Raw genomic sequence first — 18,339 nt, 5'->3', positions numbered from 1 at the left:
GTTCTGCCCCAGTCCCAGTCTCGTGGGTGTCTGTTCTTTTTGGGGCAGTCAGTCAGTCGTTGAATTGACTGCAGTGAGTGAGTGAGTGGTGCCAGAATCACAAACCGACGCCTCAAGCACGGGCTCCAAATCGGGCCCGCCCCCTTCTTCAGTGTGACAAGCTCCTTCCAGCACCAGCGATAGTGCTGTGCTTTGCTGTCGACAGCCGCAATTACAGCAGCAGCGCAGAGCTACACAGACCAGTTTTATCGCACCCCCTAAACACCAAGATCAAAACACAAAAGGCACACAAAACACCAAAGGCGATCATTAATTAGTCGGAGAAATATCCTGGCTGCACTACACGCCCCTTTCCTTTTCTGATCTCTGCCCCATCAATATCGTTCCGTCTTCTCTCCCCCCATCAGCCATTGATCTCTCATCTACGGATACTGTGCTTGTACCGAACGAACCTGGGATCAAGACCCAGGACCCAGTGTCTAGGAAGACTCCAGCACCCCTAGTCTAGCTTCTTCCTCACTCCCACTCTCCCACTCCTACGAGAAAGAGACTCCCTGTACCTGAGCAAGCCTGTACCAACACTTGTTGCTGCGGCCTGCGCCTACTCCTTCACTACCCTCCCATCCCCCATCTTCTTCCATCGTTTCCCGTCGTCTCTTCACAACTCCAAGCTAACCGTCACCAACCTTTCTTTCTTTCGTTTCTCTCTTGTTTCTTTTGCTTCATATCCACTCTCGCTCAAAGGTCTTGGGACCTTAAACTCTCGCTTTTGTCCTTCGTTGTTCAATCGTTCCCGAAATCTGACGGACCCAACTCATTCGCTACCTACCCCGTATTATCAGCTCATCATCCATCGACTTCAACCACATTCGTTCAACAACCGCGTTATATCCAACTCAAATTCTAAATCAGTTGACGAAAACTCGAATAACATCGCATTGCTCATCTTGATTCACATCGAAATTCCCGATTTCCCTCCATGTGAGCGGAGCCCATGGACCCGAGACAGAACCAGAATCAGCGACAGACCTCAAGTCAGACCAGCAGCCCTCAACAACATTTCGATTTCCAGCAGCACAACATGTCGCAGCAACCGAGTCCTTCGCCCCAGCAGTCTCACGACGCGAACCCCCAAGATGTTCTCGCCGAGGCCCGTAAGAACCTCCAGGTCCTGATTGACTCAGGCATGTCCAAGGAGCTTCTGCATCAGCTGGTCGATGGCGGCCATGGCCTCAGCTTGAACCTCAGCGCGATGACTGCCATGCAAGCCATGCCTGCGATTCCTTCTCAACCTCAGCAGTCTCCTTTTAGCCAACAACCTCCCAACCCGAGCCAAACGGCCCCTACTGCTTCGCTCGCTCCACCACCGCCGATGCGATGCCCTCCTCCGCCTCCTGTTGCCTCCAATGGCCCTAGTATCCAGACCGTGACGACGACTCCGAATAGCGTTTCATCCACTGCCACTGCCACGGCCCCTTCAGCTGAGATCAAGCACGAAATTATTTCCGAGGACATGAACTGTACGTCAAGCTCGCCCAACAACGAAGCCTTGGCCCCTGGAAGTTTGCTGACATTGATGCTAATAAAGTTCCCAACCCGGCCATGTTTCTTCCCCCGCAAGCTGCGTTTAGCCATCGCCCTCGCATCTCCGTTTCCTCGACGAGCTCCGGTTCTTCTGGACACGCTTCCATCTGGTCGACCAACTCAGGACAGTCTTCGATGTCTTGGCAGTCAGCTTCTACTTGCAACCGATCACAGGCACCGCTCCCTATTCCTCCTTCCAGCTCCTTGAACGGACTCGGTCCCATGAGTGCCCCGGTCGGCACAGCTGGTAAGACCAACATTTATTGGTGCACCTCGTGTGAGACAAGCTTCAAGCGCAAGTACGACTGGAAGCGTCACGAGGATGAGTTTCACGAGCGCTGGCGCAAGTATCCTTGTCCCGAGCCTGGATGCAACCGCAGCTTCTGGGGATCCAACTCGTTCAACCAGCATCACAAGCAGTGCCACGGATGCAAGACTTGCCCTCACGCTGAAAAGGTGGTCAAGTTCCTTCGCAAGCGCAAGTACTGGGCTTGTGGTTTCTGCTCTGCTCTTCATCCTGCCCGCGAGCGCCATGTCGAACACGTTGCTCGACACTTTGAGTCGGGTATGTCAAAAGGTGATTGGATGCATTCCCGTGTTGTGTATGGTCTCCTCCATCAGCCTCTGATCCACGAGGCTTGGGATGCATTGGTTGTGAGCAAGCAGGCCGAGTACAATGGCCGACGACCCCAGTTCAGTTGGCACCCAAGCAAGACTGGCCGTGCCCAAGGTTTCCTCGAGAACGAGAACCCCGGCCAACTCCAAGACCTGCTCGAGTTCTTCTCGGGGGATGAAGGTGAAGCTCAGTGGATTGTCAGCGTTGCGTATGACCTGGCCGACATTGTTCTCACCTCAGCACCAATCCCCTCTCCGCAGTACTCACACGCCAGCCTTGGACCTCAGGGCTTTACTCACGACCCTCGAATGTCGTTCATGCCTCTGCCTACCCAAAGCCATGGAGGTCATCAGTCTTTGATGCCTTCACCTGATCCCCAACAGACCCAATTCAGCTCACCATTCCGCAACACGATAATGGTGCCTTCCCAGCAATTCCCCTCACCCTCAAGACCGTCGCCAGACTCTTCGTCTCACTCACCAATGGGACCCTCAACATCACCATTGATGCCGCCACCAGCGCCTTCCCCGCTTGAGAAGCGTGAGCTACCGCCGCCGCCTCACTCACAAGGCCACGACGCCGGTGAGTCGATGATGGACTTTGAGTACTCACCAGCACCGCCTGTCTTGTTTGACGACTGGGAGAGTCTCACAGGTTCTGTTGTCGAACAGCCCGGCCAACAACATGACGGAGCTACGGGTGGCTGGGGTATGGTGCAGTACTTCAATGACCCTCGCGTCACCTCATGAGCTTAAGCTTGCCACACACTCTTTGACTTTTGGACATTACTGAGCCATCTGATTTGCTTACCCAGTTTTGGGTTACCCACGTTTTCCTTGAATCGCATCAACAACAACCTTTGCGGACCTTCGGGTGTTCCTGCAAGCATTTTCCTTTTTTGTTTTTCCTTAGTAGATAATGATAATACCCCTTCATCGAGACGACAGGTGAGGGCATCTGGATTGTTTTTTTATCTTGTCACGGCAGGCTGAAAGAAATGTATAGGGCTTCTCATGTCCTGGTCCTGGATTAAAAAGGTGGAGTTGGGTGATGCTGCTATCCTGTCGTCCTTTGTTTCCTTTTATGTCATTGATGGATGAGAATATATGGGAGTAACTGGGTTGGTGGATTGAATAGGGACAAAAACCGGTGGTTGAGTGACTGAGGGAGGAAGTGAGGATGTGTACTGGCCTTGAAGTTGGTGCGCATTTACAGCGACGCTGAATAGCCATATGCTGTAAGATAAGATAGGAAGAGAAACAAGAAAGAAGAAAGGAATAGAGACCCCGAAGGAACGGATTTGAATGTATGAGTGCGTCAGAGGCTGAGATATATGGGATTGATTTGAGGAATGTAGTGGGAAATGAGGTGGTGTCTGAGACAATGGGCTGGCATGTACGCCGGGCTTTTGGTTGAAGGGTCGCACGCTCAGGGAGATGTATGTCTTGGATCTGTTTGGGTGCATGTAGATATAGTCACGAGTTACGATGCGTTTAGCTGTAATAAACACTGAGTTTTACTTTGACTTGAAGATACAGACTGGTGTTTGGTGATGACTGACTTGGTGCAGAGTTGTGAAGTCATCGCCAGACAGGGCTCTTCTGAGCGACATAGAGTGAATGATGAAGTCAATTGATGAATGCTGTCGCCTGAACAGAATCTGTAACTTACAACACATGGGTGAAGAAAATGAAGTTTGCTTGTTCTACCGTCATGGTTATTGTCCGTCTTTGTTCACTCATATGGTGGTGGTGTGCATGGGTGAAGGCAGTGGCGACAGCCTCATGAACACCATAAGATCCCTTATTGTTCTAGCAGTGCCGACTTTCCATGAGTACTTATATAACCAAGATGATATTACCTCCAATGAAGTCATCTTTCTTCCTTCACCAACAGTTTTGAGATCCGTAAGGCAGAGGATATCACTAACAGACCAACACACACACCACCAGGACCCTCGCCCATCATGCCTAGCAAGCGCTCAACCCGCAAAGTCGGCTTTCTCGACGCCCTAGGCCAATGGACAATGGGTCCCTCCCAACGTCGCAGCCGCCGCTGCCGTCGTCACCCACGAAGCACATCCGCAACCCGCGAAGCTCGTCTCGCAAACGCCCCTCCGGAGCTTAACCTCACAGCCGCTCAATGGCGTCACTACGCTGACGTCCCTCCTGAACCGCAGGATGATTGTGACTGCACTGACTGCGGCGAGGAGTATTCTGACGATGAGCGCAAGCCTCTTACGGGTGTTGAACCGGTGCAGAAGATTTGTTCCAAGTGGTCGCATTCTTCGGGGTCGGCTGTTACGCGTGAACCTACGGCTGTTCATAGAGATTCGGGTTTGAATCGTATTTTGGGGAGGGTCGAGGCGGAGACGGCGGAGGAGCAGAGGCTTAGACATCGGGTGAGTTATGATGCTGATAATGATGCGCTCTTTGCGAATATTCCTCGTCGGGATCAGAGGAATGCAGGTGAGATTGTAATCCATCGTCACAGACTCGGCGACGGGGATGATTATCTTGCGGTCGAGACCTTTGGACACAGTGATGTCAACCATGGCGACATTGGAGCCAGTGATTTGAGCCACCGCAACACAGATGTTCAATCAGTTCGCTCATCGCAGTTCTTTCTCAATCCTCGTGAAGCACCCCCCGTGCCACAGGATAACTGGCCTCGACCGCTTCAGCATATCCCCGAGAGCTCACAGACGAGAATTCAGTCTTGGAGAGATTGCGTCAAGGATGAGCCGGAGCCTTCGGTGTTTGGGGGCAGTAATGCTCCGACGGTTTGGCCGGGGAGCGGAGAGACGGTTGTGCCGGATGATAGTCTGACGGAGGTTGTTATACGGAATAGTCGGAGATCTTCGCGGAGGAAGTGAGTGAGTGAAGCTGGTCTTTGCTGTAGAGTCTTGAGATTTGCACTGGAGTTGAGGTAAGTCTTTGGTGTAAGTCGGAGAGAAGACGGTAAGTATTGATAGCTAGGTCTTAGTGAGAGGCCTAGACTGAGCCTTGAATGGTCAGTACAATAATAAATTTCCTTTGTCTGTAATACCTGTCTGATGCTGACGCTGAGTGATGTGGTCGTAGTAATGATTGTAAGTGGATGGCCTCAGCTGACGAGGGATTGACATGGCAGACTGATAGACAGATGCCAATACTGGTGGCGCTCTATTGTCCCAGGTAGTATATGGAGCGATATCAATTGATTGGCGAGTTTGTTACCAAGTGTTGTACTAACTGAAGCCAATTGAGAACAATACAAAGAAATATTGAAGCTTGACTTACACCAACAACTCGAGACCCATGTCCCATGCCCCGGCTCCACAATGTACCGCATATCACTAAGACACATCGGGCCATCTCCATCTCCAACTCCAATTAAACGCGACGCGCGAAGGGAGCTTCAAACTTATTAAACTTGGACCTTTATACATCACGCCCCGCAGTTACAACGACACCGCAACCTTGCCAACAGCCCTCTATACCCATTATATCTTGGCTTCAGTAGTTTCAGCTTCTTCTCTGATCACTCGCGACTGTTTACAGAGCTTCAAAGACGACTTGGCGACCCTGCGCGAGGCTATAGACCCTTTGCGACACTTTCGAATGCGATTGACCATTGGATCCTTTGTTCAAAGATTGCTCCATGAATTGATGCTTTAGACTTTTGTTAGGTGGATATACTATAAAGGTAAACCCTCAGCACGACTCTGAATCAATTGCGCCCCATTTGCCCTGAGGTCTCCCTTCATCAACCTCCCAATTACACCCAGCTAACTCCCCAGTGCCCATAATGAACACCCTAGACGATGATCGATTGTCCGCCAGCTCGGCTGACTCAGACAATGACAACGACAACGACAACGACAACGATAATGACAACGATAACGACCGCAACGACGTCGACGAGACAATGGAGGACGCTGACGACAACGGCGATCAAGATCAAGACGCAGAAGGCGACGACGATGAGAATAACGACGACGAAGACGATGATGAGAACGCCGATGCAGACGCCGATGCAGACGCCGATGCAGACGCTGAAGGCGAAGAGTCTCAACCGCCTGCGACAGACTCGAACGATCAACCGAGTACCCAGATAAAATCTGAACCCGATGATTCGCAATCGCAAATGAGGAAATCTGCTACACCCGCTCCGAGTCTCGACAAACGGTGGCCGCAGCCGTCACCCGAGTTTATCAGCGCTGCATCTTATGATATCGTGCCGACCATGGCTGCGCCGCAATCGACGAGTGTTAACGCGATGGCTATTACACCGGATTTGAGATACTGGATCACGGGAGGTTCGGATGGGTATATTCGCAAATATGATGGTCCTAATACGATCAATGGCAAGTTGGCTTTGACGGTTGCGCAGAGACATCCGTTTGTGGACAGCGTTACCAAGGCTGGTATACTCATGTCGTACTGGGAGAATGAGGAGCCGCCGCCTCCGGGACGGGGAGACCAGGAACACATCCTCTCACCTGTCTACTCTCTTGCTGTTCAGTCGCAGGCTCTTTGGTTGCTCTCAGGTCTCGAGTCGGGGGGTATTAATCTCCAGAGTGTCCGACACGACGAGGGCAAGCGAATTCACTGTCTGCAGCAGCACACAAACGCTGTATCCGTCTTAACAATGGCACAGGACGAAAAGAGCGTTCTCAGCGGTGGATGGGACAAGAACATCTTTGATTGGGATCTCAACACAGGCCAAACGATTCGAAGCTTCGATGGCAACGCAGGTCAAATTTCAGCTCTTGAACTCCGTCCTGCAAGCGGCGCTCCCATCCCAGAAGACGACGATGAGCCACCACCTCCTACAACAATTGCTACAAATAACGCGGCGCCTATAGCGAATGGGAACTTCACCGATGCACTCACCAACGATGGAGTAGACGATATGACCGCTGACTTCAACGCCAACCCCAGCAATGGCGATGGTGATGGTGCAGCTTCTCCTGCGCACGACAGTCTCTTTGGAGGAAGTGACGCGGGGAGTTTATTCGGCGAGACAAAGGAAGATCAACCCTTTGGCAACGACGATGATGAATTCGCCGCTGTGATGCCGGGCCACAGTCATGATAGCGCTATGGACCATTCAGCAGACATGGCCGCTCTCGACGCAGGAAAAGATCCAGAACCAGAACCTGAGCCTGAGCCTGAACCTGCACCGGTCGTTGAACCGCCTCCGCCTGAACCATCGCAGGATACAAGCGACGCCATGGATGTAGATCTCGTACCAGCTCCAACACAAGCTACAGAACCATCTCAAGACCCAGCTCCCAAGTCCGAACCAACATCCCCCTCGCTAATGCTAACATCGCATACCCCTACAAACCACGATCCAACACAAACATCAAACACGACGTTCCTATCAGCCGCGATGGACGGTTCGTTGAGGATCTGGGATAGACGCCAGCCAGATCCTGTAGCGCGTATCGGTACGCGAAATGGTGTTCCGCCGTGGTGCATGGGCGCGTGCTGGAGTCCCTCCGGCAACAACATCTACGCGGGCCGTCGAAACGGGACGGTGGAGGAGTACAATATTCACAAGGCGAAGAGGAACTGGGAACCTCACAGGACGCTCAAGTTTCCCGCTGGCAGTGGAGCAGTCAGTGCCGTGAGACCCATGATAAACGGCCGTCATCTCGTCTGGTAAGTCCTCCCCATTCCTTAGTATCAATCTCTACTAACGGAACTAGTGCCTCCCACGATATCATGCGTCTCTACGATCTCCGTGAATCACCCTTCAAGCACTCCAGCGTTCCCTTCCTCATCATCCCTGGTCCTCCCCGTGCAGGTGTCATCTCCAGTCTCTACATCGACCCGACAAGCCGCTACATGCTCAGCGCTGCAGGCACAAGAGGCTGGGAGGGTACTAGCACAGAAGTCCTCATCGGTTATGAGATTAATGCTACCAATGGATAGCCGTCGGCTCGGGTTAAAAAGGGAGAGCCTTGGGTACCTCTCAACTGGAACTGACTCTCCAACTTTGGGACTTGGTCGTCTTGCTTTATATATGCTGGAGTTGGTCATGGCGAGCTTAATTTATAGTAGGATTTTCCTGCCCTGTAGTACTTAGACAAAATTCCATTCTTATTCCTCAATTCTTCCATCTTCTCGAGTCACTCAATCAGCAACAGTCAGAGTTTGACATACAATACTTGTACAATTTCTACACCAATATCTACCTATTTTACAATTCCCATCGCAAGTGGCCCATTCAATCACCCGGAACCCCAACTCTCCCGACTGCGATGGTACAAAGGAAATACGGTTAATATGTGCTGTAACCATGATATGAGTACGACCTGGCGTGCAGAATATGCAGACAGGTTGCTGTCCTTCAGTCGAAGCTGATCAGATCTTCGTCCTCATCATCTTTGTCCTCGTCATCCACAGACAACTCGAGTCCAGTCTCAGTGCCCGATTGAGCAGGCCTCTCCTCGCTGGTGTCGGCTACTTTGCAAGGTGGATACCTCATTGACCAATGTGTCCGAACTATCTCTCCATACTGCCGCTTGCCGTTCTCCGATGTCGTTGTTCGTTGGTAAGTCTCGCTGATGTGGATCGACGATGGACTCCGGCGTCTCTTCGCTTTCGCGTCCTCCAGCAGCTCTTTATCCTTTTTCGCCACCTTTGCGGGGCTCCATTTCTCAGGGCTCGATTCCTTGCGACGGGAGCTTTCCTTTGAGGCATCCGTGAGACTCTCCAGGAGAGTAGTTGCCGTTACGACACTATTCGCAGTTTGGGTTTGCTGAATCGTTTCCGCATAATAGCCTCCCTCCATGATTTGCTCACTGGTTGGCTCCAAGTAATGTTGCCCAGCCTGCGCAATGTGTGGTGAACTTGGAGCTTCAAAGGTCGGGGGCTTCTGGGGGTCGAACCGGCGAGTTGGAGATGTTCCCTGGCTGCGTCCTCTCAAAATCGTTCTATCGCTTCGTAACTGAGGCTGATTGTCAGGCCTTGCTGATTTGTTGATCGAGTTCCGGCCTCCTCGACCGGCTGCAACTCCCCTGCTGGCCCGAGAACCAGTGTTCTGTGGTCCACGAGGTGCTTTGGGAGCTCGAGCAGGCACTTCAGAGGTTCTGAGGGCCAACTTCATTTTTGGAGGCTCATCGCATCGTCGAGGGCACTCACAAGGTTGCCAACAAAGCGATTCGCACTTGTGGCCACACTTCAAGACCTTTTCGCACTTCTCCAGGCATTTGACCTCGCTCTGGTCGAACTTGTGACAGGTAAGGCTACATGAATGGCCCTCTGCACACGTGTACTCGCAACTTTTGTCGCAACCTCCTCCAGGGATGTGTTTCCAGCCATTGGCATCATTTATCTTTGTTCGTTGCCCATGGTTATGGCAAGTGACTGGCAGGCAAGTGTCGATACTCTGGCGTCCCTCAAATACATCCAACACCTTTCTCCATGTATTGTAAGCCTCCGACCTTTCTTCTCGCACGAAAGTTTCGGAGTTGCCGAAGATATACATCCCGCATCTCGCTCGGCTGGTGGCCACGACTGCCCGATTCTCATTCCCAGTAAAGCCTGGACGGGTGCTTCGGACTAGCGATAGCAGAATAATGTCGTTCTCTTCGCCCTGGAAGCCATCGACAGTCCTTACTGACCACTTCTTTAAGGGATTCTTGAGTTCCAGAAATGGATCTCGACGAAGCTTCTCAGAGATGAGGGTGACCTGCCCCTTGTAGAAAGTCAACACGGTGATTCGCTCTGGGTCCACGCCGTTCTGAACAAGATATCGCACGAAGCCGACTATCATGTCTGCTTCATCTGGATTCGAAAATGAAAAGTCGTTGGCATTTTGCATCTCTGGCTCCTCGTGATCAAACCACCAGAGACTCTTCCCGCCCATCCCTGGTATAGGAGGTCGGTTGTCTGGCTCGTAGACAGAAGAATGATCGGTGAGCCTGGGGTAGAACGCGTTGACCACCTCGCGGATCGCAGGGACCATACGACGCTGGACTCGAAGCATACTATATGGCAAGTTGAGTTTGACCAGGCGCTCAAACAAAGAGACATGCATGTTGTAGGGCGCGCAACCGAGTTCTCGAACATCTACAGATGGAACCAGTTGCTGGTGATCTCCGACGAGTACGACCTGGTCAAGACTGGGATAGAGAGCGGAACTAATGTTGGCTTCGCGAGTTTCAGCCGCTTCCTCGATCATCAATATGCGGGGCTTCAATGCTGCGATCAGACCGCGATACTTGGACAGTCCGGTGGTTGTGCAACCCACGATCTCAATCTGTTCAGCCTTGATGATCTTGGCGTCGGTCTCCCATCGGCTGACTTTGACATCATCACAGGCTTCCTGGTACTCTTTGAGAAGCTGAGGGAACTTTTCAGCTCGTGCGCGGACAAGTTCTTCTCGTAGGAGGCGATAGACACTGCCGCGATATTGTGGCATGATCTTATACAGATCTTGATGCTGTTTCAACAACTTCCGGGCTCGGTGGGCCCAGGCGGCTTGTTTCGAGAGTGCGCCCGGAAGGGTACCGGTGACATTGAACTTCATGGGAAAGAACTCACCATAGAGTCTCTCCTTCTGGTTCTCCTGCTGCGTTTCATCGATAGCCTCCTCCTTTGCAGGATCTTCAGCCTGGTTCTCAGGAGGGCGATAAACATAAGTGGTGTCTAGCTCGACGGAATCCTGGAGCCACTGTGCAATGAGAGAGTCGATCTTGGTTCCATCATCACGACTGACCAAAGCAGCAGATTCCCACTCGTCATCGTCCAACGACTCGTATTGGGCATCCGAGAGGAGTCCCTCTCGAAGGAACTCTTCAGCTGGGATTAGAAATGCAGGGAAGCATTCCGACAGTAACTTCTCAATTCTGCCGAGAACTTTTTTTCTGGCGCTCTCACCCCTGTTACCACCTCGAGCGAGCTTTGAGTTGTTTCTGAGATTGTACAAAGAACGTTCTTCTATCGCATCGTCTTCTGTACGCCCACCAAGGCGCACAATGATGGCTCCAAAGACTGAGAGTCGATCTAGAAGCTGATCGAGAGCGTGGTTGGTTTGAGCCGCAACTATAATGGGCGGGACATTTTCGTGTCTGCTTTTTCGAGATTTGAGAGTTTGAATATAGCTTTCAAGGGCTACAACTGATGTGAATGTCTTGCCAGTACCAGGAGGACCTTGGACGACAGCCAGCTCTTGGTGGGTCATGCGTTCGAAAGCTTCCCTTTGAGAAGGGTCAAGGTGATCAGCTCTTCCAGGAATACGAGGAGTTTGCCCTGGGGTGTCTGCTAGGTAGGCGGCCACGTGTTCCGTATTCGACTCATGAATGATGTATTTGTCAAACTTGGAACTGAGGAATGTTAGTTTGAGAATTGAGTATACAAGGGGGAAACACTTACTCAAACTTTGCAGCATGTTGCAGCCCAACCATTGCGTGACGAACAGTCTCAAAATAACCTCCTTTGGCTTCGAGCATCACCATCTCGACCGAAGGATCAAAGACAGCGGTGTTACAGTCGGACCAGAAGATCTCGATCCGGGGTGGAGTGTCCTCATTTTCACCATCCTGAGGATCGGGTTCGAGACCACCCACGACGTATCGTGCTGCAACAACTGCGACATAGCATTGGGTGTTGAAGTTATCACCGCGGGGAGACAGCACAACAAGGGTACCAGCAGTAAGCCGGTTCGACTGCCTCCACTCAACTTTGGTGGATGAGCGCTCTGTCGAGAAGGAAATGCGACAGGCAGGTCCGGACCTGGCGAACAAGTAGCCTTGGACGTGTACCTTACAGCTGTTAGTGGAAGACTTGAGGAAGAAGAAACTGTAACTGACTTGTGTATAGATGTAGAAATTGTCTCTGTCCCCCTCCATCATGGTAGGCTTGTTCCTGAAGCAGTTAATTGCTTGCCGAAGAAGCTCAGTGCCCTCGAAACGATTGGTGAGATAATGGAATTCAAGATAAGCATTCTTGGCATCATGTTCAGATATTTCCTTGTCCGCTGGTGGATGGGGCAAGGGAGCTGGATCGATGGACATCAGTTCGCTCGGGTGAGGGAACTCTGGAGCCATGTGCCAAGGGACGCTCCCAGTTTTTGGCAGATCATTCTTGTGCTTGACATGCTGAGTAATGATCTCCAAAGAAGACGGGTCATTTAGGACCTTGAAGGCATTAGTATGTGAGGAGAAGAGGCATGGTTGTAACACTCACCTGGTGTTGGTCCCCCATTTTGCAAGATGAAGATGTGCCTTGCTCGATGAACTCGGTGCCACGGAGAAGCACCAACAACTGACGTTGGAAGGAAGAATGAGGACAGTATCAAAGAGATAAGAGATGGGTAAAAGGCTTGTTATGTGATCAAAAAGCAATGAGTGCTTGGTGATGGAAGAGATGTGAGCAGTGTTATAATGAGAATAGTTGATGACGGAAAGGAAGAGTGCGATTAAAGAAGAGAGAGATGCAGAGGAAGACTCCGAGCAGGAGACAAAGAAGAAGAAGCTGTTTCTTGAACTGCTTGTTGCCCAGCAGCTCTGAAGAACGAGAAGGAGAGAAGAGAGAATGGGCGAGAAGATGCAGGTGCAGGTATGCCTAAGGACTCAACTCAAGTTTTTGAGTCCAATGAAAAGTTGAGGATGCAATGTTGATGCCAGCTGCCCGCCAGGTGCCACTTGCAGATATATTTCTCTTAGCGGGAGGTGGTTACCCGTCCCCTGGCTCCAGTTGCTCCAGTAGGGTTCCAGCGCAGTAGTAAGTAAAAGGCCTCAGGGCATCCAATCATAAATTGCGATCAAGCTTGGAGGATCCGTTTGATGCTGAGGTGAAGCTGTAGGGGGGTTTATATCAGTTGTTTTGATCGTTGGGGTATATCTGATGAGTGTCAAGAGTATTGTGCTGTGCTTCCGGTGAGTGTCCAGGCACTAAGTTGCCTCCTTGTCAAGCAGGACACAGTTGGTATCTTGAAAAGATGATGTTGCCTTTGAAGAGCGATTTTAGTTATTGAAACATGTTGTATTGTTCCAATTTGTTGTAGTAGGAACGGTTCGTTGTCGGCGGAAGTACGGGACACTCCAGGAGCAGAAGACAGCAAGGCACACGACGCCTGGGAATGGCGAAAGGGAAGGTGAGAATGGAGATTCGCGAGACCCAATTGATTTGAATAGTTCTACCAACTCAACGATGGATCGCTGGTGTTATCGTAGAGTATATGTGTCCTGTGCTCGAACGTCGTGGTTAGCATGTTGGCGCTCAACCAACAAGTTCCAGGAGTCTACCTTTTTCGCAATTGACCAAAGACACAAACCGTTCATGAACAACCGTTCGTGATCGCTCTCGTAACTTTAATGGATAGCTGTTTCTTGTCGCTGTCGCTCGTGGGTAATGCACCGTCTCGTAGCGTCGCAGAAAAGGGGTAATTCGTCGCGCATCATCAATCAGAAATCGTCTTCAAAGTCGTTCAACAGCAGCTTCAAGAACATCATATGAAGCGCCACGTCTATTTAGAGAAGTGAAAAGAAATAAATGGAAGAAGAGAAGGAGAAATTCTCTGATAAACGCAGAGTACCCCCTGGTGCTTGATCTCGGAAACCTGCATATGGCTACACTCAGCAATTGTCATGTCCTCTGCACGCTCCCACTCAGTGCGTCAGTCAGAAATGGCAGAATGGGCGTTTTGCATCGGAATCATGGCAATTTGCATATTGTGCATGTTTGAATCATTGCCCTGGCGTGTCTTCAGGGACTATGCGGGATCTTGCATCACGACCGGGTTTACGACCAATGAAGGCGATGAGCTACAGAGCAATGTGACACATGCGGCCGTTCTACATGGGGATGGACGAGATTTGGCAGCAGTTAATCAGGGCTACGGGGTCGATGTGTCATGATAGAAGGACATGGGTTGTGACTTGTCATGTATCTCTTTGTCGCCGTATCATTTGTGAGTGACTGGCGAAGAAACTGCTTGCTGCAACGAGCATTTGCGCAATTGTAAGCATGCATAGGCAAACAGTACGCAACAATTGCTGTTTGGATATCAGGCTACATGCAGCAAGCGTTGACCTATTCATTGACTGGCATGTCAAACGACACATGCAAGCCTCATCATCAATCACAAGCCTCAAAGAACAAACATATGTATGAACAGAGTTGGCGATTTTATTCCTCTACAGGGTATTCCATGTATCAAACCCTCCCATTGCAAGCAACAACCCGACCGAGACCCATGATATCATGCAATCACTCTCTTCTCTTACACAAGTGTTGGTACACCACATAACAAATCGCATTTGGAACCCGCGATAATGACTCAACAGACCAAAGCCCTCTTTCGCCAGAAAATGCCCGTCGCATTCCTTTGCCTTTGACCCCATTTCGCCTGGTAAGAACACCGACCAATACCCCGGGATACCTGTCGTCGTGTACGGGCTCGATATAAATAAGCAGAATGCCTTGCTGAAAGAGACGACCAAAAACCTCTATATGATCGCAAAACCTGCATGTTCCAACTCAACACCATCAGGAAGAATCGGCCGTCCTTGCATCGGGAAGGGCCAGAAAAGGGGATTCTCCATATTGTCTCCTGTCTTTTGCACCGAAGGTGATTGTTCTCCCATGAATGATCCCGCGCCCCATTGGCACGTAATGTCTCCTTCCCTCAGGTTGGGAGAGAAGAAGTTGAGACTCCCCGTATGCGGCAAAACCAGACGATCGTACTCTTCTGCTGTGAGCTTATCGACGTTGTTTTCGACATCGATGTCCCACTTTGCGGCCAAATAACGTAGTATGTTGAGAGCCTGCTCAGCGAATTGATGGCAAGGAGCCATTTCGGTGAGATCTGAGATGCCCTGAGTGATGGATTCGGCCACGCGAGGATCCACCTTGACCGCTTTCTCCATATCGGCCTCAGTAGTGTCGGAGCCGACAGTTGTTGCACCAATCGCCAGGTGGATGATGGCTGATGTGAGAACAAAATATGGTACGAATGAGGGTGTTCGCCGCAAGGTGTAGAGTGAAGAGTAAGACCTCAGAAGGCCTTGAATGGCGTCGGCCGCCTGTGAGCAGACATCGCGAGGCGACACCTTGGATCCAATGATGCGTAGCTTTATTAGAGGTCGGAATAAGAGTAGGATCGCAAAATGGTAGTACATGCTGCTCAAGTTAGCGATCGTGGTGAAGGAAACGTGTTGAGCTCGAGACTTACTGGGCGAACAGCACAGCTGGGGTGAAGTTGTGCCCCAGTCGAAGGACCTCCGGTATGCGATCATACCAATTGAGATACTGTGTGTACATGTTCAAAAGTTCCCTTGCTGTGAGAGGTTTGCCGGGAGAATGTAGAATGTAGAGAGATTGGTGTACCAGCTCGCTAAGTTCGCAGAAGCATTTATATACAGAGCGTACATTAGACGGCTGTTGGCATGAGCGTTGTAAGGGAGCGCCTGTCACAGTAAGTGATAGTCATGGAATAACACAAAAGAAACTTACCGTCGTCAGTATAAGGCACCCACAAAGACGCTTCAATGTCTCCTATTATCGCAGGCTTTGGTGGTAAGTGAGGGAAGCAGGAGCATTGTGGTAATGAGCCTGTAGCGAGGGACCATGCACTGGTGTATCTGTTAGAGGAAAATCTCACGGTGAGAGGAGAAACTTACTGGTCGAGCGCAAATGCACCCCAGAAAGTGGCTGACTGCACAGCGAGTTCATCCTCATCTCCTTCGTCCATTATCCGGTGAAGCCCCATCTCAATGGCGAGTCGGATGCTCTGGCCAGCGTAATACCAACTCTCTGAATCTCGCCCGCAACTAGCCTCTCGGATCGACATTATCCCCAAAGCTTGGATAGTTGTAAGGGAATGGTGATCCGTTTCCTGGGCAAATAGTCGCAATGACTCCTTGAAGAAGTGGTCGCCAGACGTGTATGGATCGTTGGGATTAGCTCGAGACATGGGCTGTGTCGAAAAGCGACACCCCAATGCAAGAAGGGCATTCACCAGTATGGGTGAACAATACCGATTCCGCCCCTCTTGGAAATCCTGTAGAAAGTGTTCTTTGCTCAGGGACGCAAATGTTGGATACTCCCAACAGAAATACAACGCCAGAAGATGTTGAACAAGAACGCTATCGCCGGTAATCACGGTCCAATTTGAATTCGGTGTTCGCAGCCCCGGCTCGTTCAATGGTGAGAGGATTTGTTCAACTCCACGATATCGTGGAAGACCGTCCGAGATTTGATCGGGATTCATCCCTTCAGCCCAAGACCCAACTCGATTTTGTGACGGTCCTCGCATATCTGTCTGCCAGTTCATGACGTCGGGATGCGAGTTACTCCTCGTTGAACCCGTCTGGCTGAAGGAAGATTGCCAGGGACTATGCTGGCCCATCTCGGGCCTCATAGAAGACTGCTGCGGTTGTTGATGGTTCACGCCGAGGCTCATGGCTGCCAATGTCCCTAATCCACCTCCTGGAAACCCCGGGGTAGGACCCATGGTAGGCGCCTCAGAACGGGCAGGAAACGAAGGTATCGAGCTCCCCGCAGGGCGTGGCGCGCTTGCGAGCCATTCTGAAATGGTTTCGATGGGTTGGCCACCCCGAAGGCGTGTTAAAACCTCTTCCCATAGTTCTGGTCGGACAAGAGCGGCGAAGACTTGGTCACTTGAACGCTGCTTCTGTCGAAGAGTTTCAATTTCGGTTCGGAGGTTCTCCTTCGACTGGCGCACAGGAATCTCGTATACACATTCGGCATCTTTTTGTGCTCTACACCGTCCGCACGGTTTCTTGCCATCGCACTATAACATCAATTGTTAGCAAGAATGAGTTTACGGTATAATCAATATGGGAACAAGGCGGGCACTGCAATCAATTGTGGAAGTCCATCACAAGCTAAATAAAATGTTGTGGGACATGCTATGACGTACAAGGAAAGTGAAGAACGAGAGCCGACTACGCGACCAGGGACTTCGGGAAAGTAAGCTGATCTGCTACATACCTTTGCGCGCTTCTTGCGGCATTCTGTGCAGGCATTGGGCGTCACGACACCCAACCCTCGGCGACGTTTCGAGTTTTGTGTATGGGTGACGTTGGCTGTTGCAGGGCCAGATGCAGTCGAGGGCGTGTTGGAAGACTGAACTGAGGTGGGGGTAGGATTCCCTTGTGAGGAAGCTCCCCCAACCTGCGCAGTAGCTCCTTGCGGCGTGTGTTCAGCACTGGGTTGTCGTTGACTGCCAGTGTCTGAATGCTCATTGTCAACATCCATGGCTCGACAAACTAGCCTGGCCGCAGGCTATCGCAAAGTTACAAAAGTTTGTGGTACAGAGGAATGGTTTGCTGTTTCGCTGTTGTCGTGTGTATGGAACCCGGCGTCCGTCGTGAAGCTTTGTGAGCTCCAACCTTCAGCTCGAAGAGCTTCGGGTGGGATGAGGTCTTGGAGGGGCGACGGCGGCGGAGGGTACGGCGCAGTGTGACATGCTGCGAGGGGATTCGCGATGGTGTCGTCAAAGTTAAAACCTGAGTTTGAAGTTTGAACCCTCTCCTTATTCTCCTCTCGTCGCCGATGAATTAAGCGCTGGTTTTGGGCGCCAGAAGCGAAGATGATTTTGGGCTGTTGGTACCTGAATGACTTTCTGCTTTCTCTGTCGCGTCACGGCGGCCTTGTAGCGGGGAGAATGCGATGCGGAGACAAGACGGTTGAAGATGGCCCACCTAAGCTCTCACAATTGCATCAAGACCAGTCGTAGCGAGCCGTAGGTCAATTCTGGGTAAAAAGCCCGGGCAATGCGCATTCGTCGACTAGCTAGTAAAGTGCTAGGCTCTAGCACGACGTAACCGAACTAGAGGTGAGCTTTGAAGCTCATGAGCTCGAGGATACGCGACCAGGGGGTTTGAAGGAGCTCGGGGCCGACTCCGTGAGTCAAGGGAGAAAAATGAAGGTTTGCAGAAGTCGCAGATCAATGGCGCTTTGAAGCGCGCAATATCGTTTCTCTTTTTCTCGTCGCAATTTGCGGTCTCAAGAGGGATTAACGAGGTTGCTAAGAAGTACTGGTATACTTGGTGTCCACTCGATCGTCGATTGCGCCGGCGATAGAGACCAAAAGTTGAGCGCTGTGGTCCCTGCACAACGCGGATTGGCAACTATAGAGTTGAAACAGTTGAAGATGGTGAAGTAAAATTGAGA

The 18,339-nt window shown here is 51.1% G+C and overlaps 5 protein-coding genes across 5 annotated transcripts; 3 read left to right on the top strand and 2 right to left on the bottom strand.

The window, feature by feature from the left end:
• Positions 1–1,081: 1,081 nt before the first annotated feature.
• Positions 1,082–2,949, top strand: BKA55DRAFT_545144 (uncharacterized protein; the record flags this gene model as incomplete). Its single annotated transcript, XM_046190785.1, has 2 exons — positions 1,082–1,520; positions 1,589–2,949. The coding sequence occupies 2 exons, from the start codon at positions 1,082–1,084 to the stop codon at positions 2,947–2,949; spliced, it is 1,800 nt and encodes a 599-aa protein (XP_046043077.1).
• A 760-nt stretch (positions 2,950–3,709) lies between these two features.
• Positions 3,710–5,481, top strand: BKA55DRAFT_582831 (uncharacterized protein). The gene is made up of 2 exons (XM_046194144.1): positions 3,710–5,204; positions 5,249–5,481. Exon 1 carries the CDS (start codon positions 4,167–4,169, stop codon positions 5,073–5,075), a length of 909 nt encoding a protein of 302 aa, XP_046043076.1. The 5' UTR covers positions 3,710–4,166; the 3' UTR covers positions 5,076–5,204; positions 5,249–5,481.
• A 105-nt stretch (positions 5,482–5,586) lies between these two features.
• BKA55DRAFT_582829 (WD40-repeat-containing domain protein) lies at positions 5,587–8,303 on the top strand. The gene is given in 4 exon segments (XM_046194143.1): positions 5,587–5,887; positions 5,982–6,197; positions 6,210–7,851; positions 7,899–8,303. The coding sequence occupies 3 exon segments, from the start codon at positions 5,990–5,992 to the stop codon at positions 8,122–8,124; spliced, it is 2,076 nt and encodes a 691-aa protein (XP_046043075.1). The 5' UTR covers positions 5,587–5,887; positions 5,982–5,989; the 3' UTR covers positions 8,125–8,303.
• Positions 8,304–8,371: 68 nt separating this feature from the next.
• Positions 8,372–12,402, bottom strand: BKA55DRAFT_743150 (P-loop containing nucleoside triphosphate hydrolase protein; the record flags this gene model as incomplete). The annotated part of the gene is made up of 4 exons (XM_046201538.1): positions 8,372–11,522; positions 11,572–11,960; positions 12,009–12,335; positions 12,385–12,402. 4 exons carry the CDS (start codon positions 12,400–12,402, stop codon positions 8,543–8,545), a joined length of 3,714 nt encoding a protein of 1,237 aa, XP_046043074.1. The 3' UTR covers positions 8,372–8,542.
• A 2,246-nt stretch (positions 12,403–14,648) lies between these two features.
• On the bottom strand, positions 14,649–17,421 carry BKA55DRAFT_526111 (fungal-specific transcription factor domain-containing protein; the record flags this gene model as incomplete). The annotated part of the gene is made up of 5 exons (XM_046188804.1): positions 14,649–15,321; positions 15,374–15,608; positions 15,655–15,773; positions 15,822–16,954; positions 17,155–17,421. The coding sequence occupies 5 exons, from the start codon at positions 17,419–17,421 to the stop codon at positions 14,649–14,651; spliced, it is 2,427 nt and encodes an 808-aa protein (XP_046043073.1).
• Positions 17,422–18,339: the final 918 nt, after the last annotated feature.

The sequence above is a fragment of the Fusarium redolens genome (assembly GCF_020744475.1).
Source record: "Fusarium redolens strain MPI-CAGE-AT-0023 chromosome Unknown BKA55scaffold_22, whole genome shotgun sequence".
NCBI lineage: Eukaryota > Fungi > Ascomycota > Sordariomycetes > Hypocreales > Nectriaceae > Fusarium > Fusarium redolens.
This window is presented reverse-complemented; position numbering and strand designations above follow the sequence as displayed.

What these genes read in the sequence shown, in the direction of transcription:
- BKA55DRAFT_582829 (XM_046194143.1), top strand. Translation starts at nt 5,990, where the DNA reads ATGAACACCCTAGACGATGATCGATTGTCCGCCAGCTCGGCTGACTCA. An exon ending in AACGGCCGTCATCTCGTCTG is followed by an intron (nt 7,852 to 7,898) that starts GTAAGTCCTCCC and finishes TAACGGAACTAG; the next exon opens with TGCCTCCCACGATATCATGC.
- BKA55DRAFT_582831 (XM_046194144.1), top strand. Translation starts at nt 4,167, where the DNA reads ATGCCTAGCAAGCGCTCAACCCGCAAAGTCGGCTTTCTCGACGCCCTA.